The sequence below is a fragment of the Astyanax mexicanus genome, chromosome 12 (genome assembly GCF_023375975.1).
Source record: "Astyanax mexicanus isolate ESR-SI-001 chromosome 12, AstMex3_surface, whole genome shotgun sequence".
Taxonomy (NCBI): Eukaryota; Metazoa; Chordata; class Actinopteri; order Characiformes; family Acestrorhamphidae; genus Astyanax; species Astyanax mexicanus.
This window is the reverse complement of record NC_064419.1, coordinates 11,805,553-11,819,011: the sequence shown is the minus strand read 5'-3', so window position 1 is coordinate 11,819,011 and position 13,459 is coordinate 11,805,553. Positions and strand designations below refer to the sequence as shown.

General features: G+C 37.1%; 1 protein-coding gene across 3 annotated transcripts in view; it reads left to right on the top strand.

Annotated features, from left to right (window-relative positions):
- Positions 1 to 13,459, top strand: part of cfap74 (cilia and flagella associated protein 74) — a 104,251-nt gene that overhangs the window by 82,846 nt on the left and 7,946 nt on the right. For all 3 annotated transcript variants that reach the window (XM_049485978.1, XM_049485979.1, XM_049485977.1), the window contains 10 exons: positions 420 to 551; positions 2,089 to 2,198; positions 2,288 to 2,343; positions 2,454 to 2,573; positions 3,866 to 4,021; positions 5,237 to 5,360; positions 7,638 to 7,792; positions 10,171 to 10,309; positions 11,807 to 11,934; positions 12,794 to 12,928. In XM_049485978.1, the coding sequence (XP_049341935.1) occupies positions 420 to 551; positions 2,089 to 2,198; positions 2,288 to 2,343; positions 2,454 to 2,573; positions 3,866 to 4,021; positions 5,237 to 5,360; positions 7,638 to 7,792; positions 10,171 to 10,309; positions 11,807 to 11,934; positions 12,794 to 12,928 (1,255 nt within the window). The remainder of the gene's footprint in view (positions 1 to 419; positions 552 to 2,088; positions 2,199 to 2,287; positions 2,344 to 2,453; positions 2,574 to 3,865; positions 4,022 to 5,236; positions 5,361 to 7,637; positions 7,793 to 10,170; positions 10,310 to 11,806; positions 11,935 to 12,793; positions 12,929 to 13,459) is intronic.

Below are 13,459 nucleotides of genomic sequence, written 5' to 3'. Positions count from 1 at the left end.
TCCCTTTATAAAGCTACGAGTCATCTCTCAAATATGACGCTTTTTGTTGTTGGTGAAGAAGGCGACGTTTATACTCGTATCAATGTGCGCATGTGAGACGTTTCAGGGACAGATTTGTTCACATTACACACAGATACAGATCACTTACATTTGTGAACATTAAACATCAAAATAGCAAAATCAGGTCTGAGCAATGAGATTTGATCAATGTGGCTTGTAATGTGAACGAAGCCTTTGAGTCGTCAGTAGTTGTAGATGTGCTCTGTTCACACTACATGACTGATCCTGCTGTAATCCTAACAGTGGTATAATACATAACACATAATTAACTACAATGCTATTTTTATGCTGTTTGTATTTGGAAAAGTTTGGAAGTGAAATAGATAAATATTGTTATAATTGCACTCTTTTTTTATCAGCTCAGACGAGTATGCTGCTGGAAAGGCCTCTCTCCTGCGCTCTTTTAAAGAGCGATTCAGCCGTTATGTCATCCCTTGCTTTGTTTCTAATGGCGACATTATGCAACAGGAGTCTGAGGAGCCTATATACAGGTGAGCTTCTGGTCACTGCATGAATTACATACAGTTTGTTTTCACTTTTTTATCATACTTACTGTTTTCATGTTATCAAACAAACCTTAATATCAGACAAATATAACCTGAGTAAATACAAAACACAGTTTTTAGATGATGATTTCATTTATTAACGGAAAAAAGCAATACAAATCAACCTGGCCCTATATGAAAAAGTAATTGCCTCCCAAGCCTGATTAATGCCAGACCTGTAGAATTAAGGAATCATTTAAATACAGCTTCTGACAACATGAAGCTGATCAAGAAGGACAACCTCTCAAGAAGGAACACATTATACCCTGATCTGAAGTATTTCAAGAACAGATGTGAAACAAAAAAACATTGAAATGTATCAGACTATAAAAGTCATTTCTAAGGCTTTGGGAATCCAGAGAACCACAGTGAGAGCTATTATTCACTAATGGAGAAAATATGGAACACTGGTGAACCTTCCCAGGAGTGACCAGGCTACCAAAATTCCTCCAAAACGACATGGACAACTCATCCAGGAGGTCACAAAACAACCAAGAACAACATTTACAGAACTGCAGGTCTCACATGCCTCAGTTAAGGTCAGTGTTCTTGATTTAATAATATGAAAGATACTGGGTGAAAATTATCTCCATGTTAGAGTTCCCAGGTAAAAAAAACACTGCTGACCAAAAAGAACACAACAGCTCATCTTACATTTCCCTAGGACCCCAGGAAAATATTCTTTTGACTGACAAGAGGAAGAGGTGTGTCACGTTACATCTGGCATAAAACTAACACATAATTTCATAAAAAGACCATCATACAGTAAGTTAAACATGGTGGTGGTAGTTCTGCTTTGATACTTCAGGACCTGGACAACTTGCTGTAATTGATGGAACCATGAATTCTGTTCCCTATCAGAAAATTCTGTAGGGTAATGTCTGTCCATCAGTGTGTGACCTTAAGCTCAGGTGTACCCGGTTCTGCAGCAGGACAATGATCCAAAGCACATCAGCAAGTCCACCTCTGAATGGTTTAAAAATACTAAAAGAGGTTTTGGAGTGGCCTAGTCAGAGTCTGATTGAGATGGGGTGGCATGACTTTAAACAGGTCGTTCATGCTGGAAATTCCTCCAATGTGGCTGAAATAAACAATTCTGTAAAGAAGAGGGAAACTAAATTCCTCCACAGAGATGTGAAAGACCTATTGCCAGTTAACAGAAAAGCTTGATTGCTGTTGGCACAATCAGTTATTAGTTTTAGTGGGAAAACACTTTTTACATAGGGATAGATTGGTTTGGACTAGATTTTTTTTAATATTTAAAAACTGCTTTTTATATTTACTCTGGTTATCTTTGTCTGGTGTTAAATTGTGTTTATTAATCTGAAAAATGCCCAAGTGCAACCTTTGTAAATTTATGCAGAAATATATAACATTTTAAAGGGATCACAACTTTTATTCACCAAAGTCAATGTACACTATTTTGAGGCTTTTTTGTCTTAAGAGTTAGGGTTCTGATTAAAAACCATTACCTTCTTTACAGTCCCCATAACACCCTTTATCTGGAGCTGCATTGTCCAGCCATCAGACCATTACTGGTGGTCATTTCTAACAATGGAGAGACCACAATCAACTTTAACCAGGTTATATTAGGTAATTAAGTTGTATTCTTCCAGTTTTCCATATTATTTATTCAGTATTTGTGTTTATAATGGTTTGTTTGATTGATTTCATTGCTGTAGGTCAGAAGGTTTTGAAAAGAGTGACAGTCCAGAACATCTCCTCAGAGACTGTGAAGGTATCCCTCTGAACCACTAAGCTTCTGTGATTATTGCTCTTGATGTTGATATTTCCAGAATTGTTACTGCATTTATTCTTATTAATGTCTGTATGTAATGTGTGCTGTAGCTGAAATCTTCACTGATGGGTCTTAATGGGCCGTTCTCCGTTCAGAACGCTATGAGAGAGGTCAGACCTGGAGACACCCACACACTCCTGCTGGCTTTCACTCCAGCTTCGGCCAAAAAGGTGAGTCACACTGACCTCTGCTGGAGTTAACCACATATAGCAAAAATAAAGAGGGCCAGATTCAAGTCCTGGCAACAGTGATCTGATTTTTTTTAATGCTGAAATATTTTACATGTTTTACATTTTACATAATTTACATGAATGGGGTCAGTATCAGTATAACATGCTTTTTGTGTCACAGCATAGTTGTTTATCATATCATACCAAACACTATCAGCCCTATTTTAGTGATCTATAGGTGAGCCATCCACCGCTCACTGTGCAGCTTGATTTGGAGCAGCTTGATGTCAGTGTGTCTTTGCTATCATAACAACAGGAAAAATACGCCTTGCATGGCTCAAAATGAACAAAAAGCATGTAATAATTATCTTAATTAATCGTGGGGTTGTTTGTTATACGCATAGTTTGATTTTTTATGGGTATTTTGACAGGTGCACCAGGAATAGAAATGCTATTTTATTTTGTATTGTGTTTAATGTTGAAGTTGGGTTTGTGCTGCTGCATGCCTGCCTAGCTTAGGTATGGATGTCAGACTAATGACTGTTGTCAGGGTTTAAATCAGTCAGTGGTGCACCTATGTTTTCTGTCGCCAAGATAGCAATACACCAAACATTTACCTGAACACACTTCACATCCAGACCACCACGCCTATCGGCATAATTATATACTATATCTATCTATATATAACTCTATTTTAACGTTGCAGGCACAAGACATGAAAAAAGACTGTTGGTGGGCACTCTGTCACAATACATTTTTCAAGATTTACTCTGAATGGACATAAATATTGTGTGCTATTGAGTGTTATACCTCACTTTAATGTACTTTTTGAAGTGGTTAATTAATTTAAAGAAAGTAATCTTTGACAACAGTAACATCACAACCTTTGTACTGTTTTATGTTCAACTGAAGACACTCACTGCATGTTCAGGAATTAATAATCACAATGTCACTTAATATTTCTCATATTGTTTCCAAACTTAGCTGAGGTGAAGCTTAAGCTGTCAAACTTGCTGTGGTAAAATATTTAAGTAATTCAAATATTTTGAACAGTTTAAAATGGTTGCAAACCTTGATCAACCATGGTTTTGCCAAATAAATTAAAAATACAGACTTTTCATTTTTTTTGACTGTTCATCATATTTATGTAGTTATATAAGTTACAAGACAACAAGAGGCACAGTGTTCTAATAATGATCTAATGATAAATTAATTAACTACACAGTTACTGGAGAAAGTACAATGCAAAATCGTAAATATTGATTTCTGTAATTGTGTGTTTGTTTGATCAGTACTGTGAGAAGCTGGAGGTGAGCTGTAGTAAAATGGCTCTGGAGTTTACGCTGTGTGGGGAGGGCATTAAGCCTCTTGTCACCTGCTCTCCTGAGGGAGGAGTCATGAACTTTGGAGATGTGCTGGAGAAAGAAACCACCACCCAAACCTTTACGGTAACTTTTATTTTCTAGCAGTATTTTCTAATAGCTTCAGGTCATATTTTAAGGGAGCTAAAGAGTACTATTCAGTTTAACTTTTATATACAGATGTTCAAATTATTCACAAATCTGGTAAAATGTTAAAAGGTGTTAGAGATGGAGTTACACTTGCCTGATATGAAGCATCAAAAGAGAAATTTAAGAGCATACTTTGGTTATACTTTATTTTGAGTGGTCCTTTTTAAATAAATCAAGCAATCTAATTAACTTACCAACATATCAGTGATGTAGCACCACCTGAACATTCATTAGATCATCAACATATTCTTACTAAATATGTTCTATTGCATGTAGCATATCAATAGTACTACTACAATTCTACTAAATATATATATAATGCATGTACAGCAGATCTTTTACGATCTTTACCCCAAACGGCCACAAACATCAATAGATGTAATTTTAGGTTAAATGTTGGTCATGACGTCAGATGACAAAAATTTTACGTCAGAATAATGTCTAATACTGTTACATGCCTGCAGGGATATTTAACACAGTGTATTTAGATGCTTCACTACTGCTATTATACTGATAATTTGTTAATGTGTTAGTGGGCGCCATATGGTCCAGCGGTCTTAAGTGCTACCACTATAATCGCTAGTTTGAATCCCAGTCATGCAGCTTGCTTTAGCTGCTGGAGTCCTGAGAGAGCACAATTGGACTTGCTCTCTTTGCACGGGTAGATGGCGCTCTCTTTCCACATCACTCCAAACGATGATGTTGATCAGCACAAGATGTCTGTGGGCTGATGTGATCAGCAACAGTTCGAAAAAAAGAGGAGGTGGCTGTCTTCACATGTGTCGAAAGAGGCATTATTTGTGATTGGGATATACAGCTGACTAGCAGAGGAATGCAGACAAACCAAGTCTCCCTGAAGCTGTGGGAGTCTCCTTCATTTCGGTAGCGGCTCCCTGATGCCCACGAGTCACATATAATCTCCCAGGATGGAGATGTAACCTCCCTGAAATCAACTTTTGCAACTTGGGATGTCTGGGAAATTGTGTTACTCTCCTACACAAAGTTACAGGAAAAAAACATAAATCAATAACATATGTAAACATGTTTGTACATTGAATAATATATTGGTATTATTTATTCTTTCTTTACATTGATGGTCATTTGGAGTTCATATTGATTAATTTGTATTTATTTGTATTTGTATGTATGCAGCTGCAGAATTCATCCTCTGTACCGGTTCAGTTCAGGGTGTTGTTGGACAGTCTCTCTAATCACAGCATCTCCCGCTCCCTCCCAGCATTCCTCTCTTCACACTCCACACCACACTCAACCCTGGGTAAGTCAGCAAAGGCAGGCTCACAACTGTGTATATCAGGGGCCTCATGTACTCAAGGTGTGTGCATACGAAAACATTGCGCAGGCCATATTTCACACTCACGGTCAGATGTACTAAATGTGACTAGAGCGCGAGAACGTGCGTCAACCGTGCATCACACAGCTGGATTTAGGGCGGTGTGTCTTTGGTATTGAGAAGACACAAAACATAAACCTTGCGCGCCGCGAAACACGCAAAAGGAATGTACTTATTCTTTCAATTAAATATGGGGTGTTTTGGACGTAACGTGAAATAAACTAATCAGCATGTCACTTGCCATTCCCTTTAAGAGGCAGGTGCACTCTGAGTTTGGCGCAATAGTATTTTTTATTTGTTTTATGAACTATTAACTGTTGTTCCACCATTAAGAAAGCAATACGTCCGAAATTTACCTGAACACACCTCACTTCCAGACAACCACGCCCATCTGTGTAGATTTATTCCTAAACTCTGACACTACTTTAACGGTGCAGGTGCAAGTAGGCCTGTCACGCTAACAAAATTTTTAGGACGATATATTGTCCCAGAAATTAACACGATAAACTATAATATTGTCATTTTAAAGGGGAATTATAAAAAAAAAAAAAAAAGCTTTTTCCTGCTTCTGGGCTCCCAAAGAAGCTTTAAGACAATGTGTCACAGTGATAATATACTAGCATAATAATACTATTACACCATTTTACAGTTAAACTAACTTTTTATTACTAAGATCAGACACTGGGCTTCCAATATACAAATATTTTAATGTCCAAAATAACTAAAGCAAATAAAGTACAAGCACTCTGGACTCTGAGAAAACTGCACTAAATATTAAACAACAAAAAGTAACAACATTTACATTTAATTAAAAAAAAAAAAACTCTGGACACAGCACAAAGGCACTTGCAGATTATTATTATTTTTTTTCATTATATATGTGTTTACTGTAACACAAAGGAGTGTCCAAAGACACAAGTGTCCATATGATATGGTTCAGCAGCCCAGAGCTCTTGCTATAAATGTATTTTTTAAAGTAACTGTCAGACAAATTCAGAGCAAGAAACACCAGCATGTTCCCCCTGTGGGGCTTGAGGCAGGATCTCTGGGGTAACAATATTCATATTCAATATTCAGCTCGGAAAATTGGGCTGGATGGTTGTGCCTTAAATGAGATCTCAGCTTTGTTTCCTCTGTTTTGAAACAAGTCAACAAACCGACTGATTCGCGTTGATGTTCTTCTCGCTCATTTGGCTTAAAGCCAAAATACTCCCACACCGTCCGGACTTCTAAAAAACCTTCTAACCGCTCTCTAAAGCGGTTTAGTTAAGAGAAAGTCTTCGAATACGTTCACAAAAACACGTTTGCTCCGCTGTGTGTGTGTGTCACTGATGAGCTCCGCCTGCCACTACACTCATTTCCTAACCGATAGATGTCGCTGTCGGCGAGAGAGCCGCACAGCGCGGCTCGTTCTAATGTAAACAAACTCACGCGCCCAATGGATGTTATCGACGTCGGCAAATATTATCGCGGTAAAATAAAATTATCGTACGATAAGTCATAAGCGACAGGCCTAGGTGCAAGGTACGAAAATACACTGTTAACAGAGTGTAAGATAGCAATGAACATTGTGACACACCTTGTGCAGGGTGTACAATTGTGCCCAATATCACACACCTGTTATCATTATTATTGGTTAAAACCAGTCAATTACAAAGACATTTCTTTGATTTACTGAAATAATAATTTATTAACGTGTATCCACTTATCTTAGATTATATATCTTAGTGTGTGTAAAATGCTGCAGTGGTAGATCTATATGTTGGAGATGGCAGCATTGGCATTAAGAAAGATACTGACAATGGTTGAAGTCGTTGAGAGTGTATTTTCAGTGACTATTATGTTTTTTTGACCCAATATGAGGAATGCCATTTTGCCCTTTAGTGTCTATTGTTTATCTCGGGGAGAGCTAAATAAAAATGTTTTGGCTTCTTATTCTGAACCTCAGTAAAGTTTCATTTCTTAGCCATTTTCCTAATATTCCAATGCCTGTTATTATAATCTACGTAATTGAGGGAGGGACATGGCAGAGTGATGTGCTCAGGCATGTGTAAACAATATGAAGTTAATTGTGATGTACTAAGAGAGTGTGCATGGGATTCTGCTTACATACAGTTTTATATATCTGGATTTTTTTTTTTTTTTTTTTGCCACCACTGTTCTGGCTGATCATCATTATATTTTCTTTATCCATCCATGCAGGCACTCAGAACTACAGCGGGCAGAGTGTGTTCAGTGTGGCACCAGCAGAGGGTGCCGTGGGCCCGGGAAAAACTCAGGACATCACTGTGACTTTTCAGCCTGACCATAAAAGCCGACATTACCGAGACACACTCAGGGTGCAACTTCTGAACAAAGTGAGCAAATAAATCAATTAATCATGTATATAAAGTGTTTATTTGTTAAAAATGTAACATGTTAAGCAGTATAATGTTGCATTTTAAATGAAATTTAAATTGAAATAAACTAAATGAAAATGATGGCTTCAGAATTATATTGATGCTTCAATTACCTGTAGAAGGGAGAATAGCAACAGTGAAGTAACATAGACCTATCATTTAATAACAGAGTTTATGAAGAACCGATCTCCCCGCCTTCTTTAATAAAATGAACAATGTCTAATAATAAAAAACACTTTCTGAACATTTTTTTTAACATATAGCCTTAGTGCAAAACACATAAAACAACAATAAGGCTATGCACTGCACACTCATTAAACCCAAATAGACCAAGAACAATAACTTAATTTACAATTCCTCTACTCTATTAAAAGTAACAATGTTTAAGAATATATAACACTTTCTATATTCTGTTTAAGAATATAAAACACATTTTTTATTTTAAACATATAGTCTTGGTGCAAAACACATAAAACAGCTATAAGGCTATGCAAGTATAAGCATGTGTACATGTGTACAGTGCTCACAGCAGTTCCAGAGCTGCGTGATTATAACATTTTTAACGTGTGCAACAATTTACACAGTTTGATTTTTCACTTTGCTATATTGTGATCATCACGCCATAGATTTATATAAAATAAAAATACCATTAAAAACAGAGCCTGACCCAGCCCAAGGAAAGTGGTGGGAAATCTCAGCATGGCTCAATGCATTACTTGTCTTCACTGCAGTAAATTACACTCTCCACCTTTAGGGGGAACCAAACGGCAATACATATATAATTGTTTGAATTATGCTGCTGTAAATAAATACAAATGAAAACAGCACATTCTGAGTTTATATACCATATTTGTGCATTATGTGGCACACTTTAAATTCTTTCATTTTCCCAAAAATTGTAACTGCATCTTATAATCCGGTGCACCTTATGTATGAATTCTACCAGTCTGGTTGTAAGGAGCAGTAAAGCCACTCAGCTGAAGTACAGCGCTATACAGGAGTTTCAGTTTAGTTCTCCAGCATCGAGACTGGAGCATCATTAGCACTAGCTGCTAACCGCAGAGCTAGCTCTTTCGCAGCTAAATTGGACTGTAGTCTGCGTGTTTGTCATGTTAAAACAAGCTAAGTGGGACCAATTAGCTGACAGCGCCTTGGCTTACCAAAACACTTAGAGTTCCTCAGTGTGGCACTGTCTGACTGCATTTACTAGCGCTGAGTATCTAGCCCTGCTGCTAACCGCGGCTAGTGCTGCTGCTAATCACAGCTAGCACTGCTGCTATTCGTGGCTAGTGCTACTGCTAACCACGGCTAATGCTGCTGTTAAAAGCATATAGCGCTGCTGCTAACTGTGGCTAGTGCTTCTGGTAACCGCAGCTGGAGCAGCTGCAAATCGTGCTGTTGAAAATATTGGAAATCTAAGCTTGCTTTAAATAAACTGAAGCGCTTTACTTACCCAAATAAACAGCTGTTAGGAGAGAAATCTGTGTAGAGTAACATCCAGCACTCGTTTGACTTTAAAATATATATTCTAAAGAATTACAGTATTGTTTACTTACGCTTCCCCATTAGAAGGGAAACTTGGCAACACCCTTGTTCCTTACTGGTATCGTTAAAAATGCACCTTATAATCTGGTGTGCATTATGTATGAAAATAGACCCGAAAATAGATGTTTATTAATAGTGTGCCTTATAATACGATGCGCTTAATAGTCAAATAAAAAATAAATACAGTATGTGTATATGAGTGTGTTGGCTTATCTTCTCAAGAAGACAGATTACTTATAGCCGCCCTCCAATATCTTGTTATCTTATCTAATCAGTTCTTCATCAACTCAAATTTATTTTCAAAGTACTTAAAAAAATCAACAACAACTGAAACAAAGTGCTATACATAGATAATTATTAAACATAAAAACAATTAATAAAACAATAAAGCAAAATATAAATAAATTATTAAAAATTTAGTAAGAAAACAAATAAAAGAGTAAAAAAATACTTAAACAAGAGCAAAATCTCATTTTGGGTTCAAAGCTAAAGAATAAAAATCTGTTTTAAGACTAGTTAATAGTAAATCAGATGAGTTGCTAGTAGAACTGAACAAATACGTACAGTGTCTGAAGGTTAAGGAGATGTATTCAACAGTATTCTTATATCCAACATATCAGTAACTTTACTGAAAACAAGTTTAATCTTGTTACTGTTACTGTATTTATGTTGATTTCTATTTATTCTAATATTACGTAGGGATTTTACAGGTAAAAATACACATGTACTGAAGAGAAGAGTTGTAATATTGGCAGTACTTTTAACATGTGTATACTTATGTCTACCAACAGCAGACAGTGTGTGTTAAGGAGTTGCGAGGAGCAGCATGGTGCCATAACATGTTTGTGTGTGGTGGGGATGCGTTGGACGTGTGCTCTGAATCACTCATCCCTAATCACATATACAACCCAGCAGAAACAGAACACACAGGTACGCCAGTGCTGCTGTCTCTTTCTATACATCACAGGTTCCCAAACCTATATGAGATTTATTATATATAAATCTATATATTTTTTTAGGTGATCAACCAACACAAAGTAGAACTTAATTTTAAAGTAGAACAAAATGGTACATGGTTTTCAAAGTTTTAATCTAATAAAAATCTGTAAAGTGTGACATGCAAAAGTATCCGGCCCACTATATCAATACTTTGCCTTTCACTGCAATTACAGCTGTCTTTTGGGGTTTGTTTCTATCTTCTTTGCACATCTGAAGACTGAGATTTTTGCTTCATTCTTCTTTATAAAACAGCTCAAGCTCAGCCAGGTTGGATAGAGAGCGTCTGTGAACAGAAATATTTTAATGTCTTGCTACAGAAGCTCAGTGGCATTTAGGTCAAGACTTTGACTGGGCCATTCTAACACATGAATATTCTTTGATCTAAATCATTCCACTGTAGCTGTGGCTGTATGTTCAGGGTCATTGTCTTGCTGGAAGGTAAATCTCCTTTCCAGTCTCAAGTCTTTTATAGTCTCCAACAAGTTTTCTTCCAGGGTTGCTCTGTATTTACTCCGTCCATCTTCCCAACCGTGACCCTGCTGAAGACAAAGCATCCCTACAGCATTATGCTGCCACCACCACGTTTCACAGTGGGGTTGGTGTGTTCAGGGTGTTGAGTAGTGTTACTTTTTACCACACATAGCATTTTGCATTTAGACAAAAATGTTCAGGGTTCATCTCATCTGACCTCAGCACCTTTTCCATATGGTTTGTAACAAAGTGCAAACAACACTTCTTATGTCTTTCTTTTAACAATGGTTTTCTTCTTGGGTCTAGGATAGGGATAGGTTTTTATAACCTATCCCTGCTTTAAACTTCTCTCACAACTTTATCTCTGACCTGTCTGGTGAGTTTCTTGGTCTTCATGATGCTGTTTTTTCACTAGAGTTCTCTAACAAACCAGTGAGGCCTTTACAGTACAGCTGTATTTATACCCAGACTAATTTAGACACAGCTGGACTCTATTAACTTATTAAGTTAAGGCTTCTGAAGGCACTGAATTGATGACACTGGATTTTTTATAGGGGTTTGAGAGTAAAGGGGGCTGAATACTCTTGCACACAATTGTCAGATTTGTATCATAGTTGTTTCACTTCACAGTTATGTGATACCTTGTGTTGGTCTATCACTTAAAATATCAATAAAATAAAATAGTTTATAAAATGTTTGTGGCTGTAAGATGACAAAATGTAAAAAAAAAATTAAAAAAAAGTTTAAGGGGTGTGAATACTGTTGCAAGCCACTGTATCTTAGTCCGTAGTTGGGCTGTCAAAATAAAAACCCTAGAATGTTTCAGTCACCTCTGTACACTCAGCTTTTATCAGTTATTTTTAATCAGTGTATTTTGGGATTTTCATTTGTGTGTGTGTACTGTAAATGTATACTATGCCTCTCACTTTGTCTAATGCATGTATTACACACACACAGAGGGCGAGAAGCCACCCACTCCAGTGTTGCTGACTATGAGGAGTGTGTATGGTGAGGGCAGGATGATGGCAGCAATGCGGGAAATAGAGGTGGGCTGCATCCGTACTTCACAGCCTGTTGCTAAGAAGGTAAAAACCAAAAAAGCACCAAACACTCCATACTCTCCATACCACTGTAGTGCAATATAAAAGCAAAAGTAGGACACATTTTGATAGATGCTCCAGAAACACATTAAAGCAACATAATCACATCCTAATACTGACAGTTCTATATAATCCTCTGCAACCTAATAAAACATTCAATCACATCTGGCTGAATTAATAACAATTATGTAATGACCTGGCTCAATATTATTAAAACAAGAGTGAGGATAAATGTGTAATGTTCTGGTAAAAAAAATGCAGCTCAAACTAATGCTGTCATTCCTTTTATTTTGTCCTGACTAAATTTTAAGCTTTGCTGTTTGGGTATTGTAGCAATTTTGGTATAAAATTCTAATTCTAATTCTGAAAGCTGGGTGGCTAATAGCAAAACTCACTGTCCATAACAAATCCTTTTTAGGAAGCTATAACAAAAAAAATGAACAGCTAACTCTGGCTGTTGATGGGCTTAAAATGTGACTGACATCAAAAAGCGGTTGTGTGATTGGCTTCCGTCTGTTATTGTTATTGTTATTGTTATTATTATTATTATTATTATTATTATTATTATTATTATTATTATTATGTCCTCGTTCTTTGCTCACGCCCGCTGGTTCTCTGACCTGCACTAGTAGAATTCTGCATGAGATTTTATAGTAATAAAACCTGGAATCACCTGTTTTTACAAGGAATATCATACATGTTTCTAATTGCGATGCATCGTGACGCCCCTGACACCCAGTAATCATCATTACTGTTTTATTTTGTGTTCGTGATTGTTCTTCATTTTAATATATTGACTCCTGCACTACACACTCCTCTGTCTCTGTCTTCACCTCTTGCCCAGAATGTGGAGTTTCTCTGGGAGAAAATGGAGGCTCTCCAGCAGCACGGCTTCAGTGTGGACCCCTCTAAAGGAAGTGTGGAGGCAGGACACAGGCGCACCATCACAGTCACCTGGACTCCCTCTGCTGGCCACACAGTGAGTAACAGGACAGGAAAATCCCTGGCCCTCATTTGTACAGCATGCATTTGCTTAGTTTTAATCACAGAGCGGGTACGGCTTGACCTCTGGATTTATTATCAGCACAAGCTCATGCTACTCACATCGCCAGAATAACACACTGTTTTAAATGTAGCACAGAGTGTGGTGATATAAGGTCTTCCCAAGAAAAGGAATGTATTGAAGTAAGTATTTTAAAGGGCACTCCAGTCTAAAATTAGCTATGTTACTGAAACTGTGGCCTATTCAATGTTCCTTACATTTAAAACACCTGGATCACTACATAAAGCATGCTTATAGTTAACATATGCTTGTGGGTATTTGTAGTGAACAATGTTTAATAATGCACTTTATGGCTTTGCTCATTACTGCTCATCAAGCTAATGAAATAAAAGTTTAAATACAAATGATGAGTTTCTTAGATTTACCAAATTGAAAACCTCTGGAATATAATCAAGAGGAAGATGGATGATCACAAGCCATCAAACTAAAATTAACTGCTTGGATTTT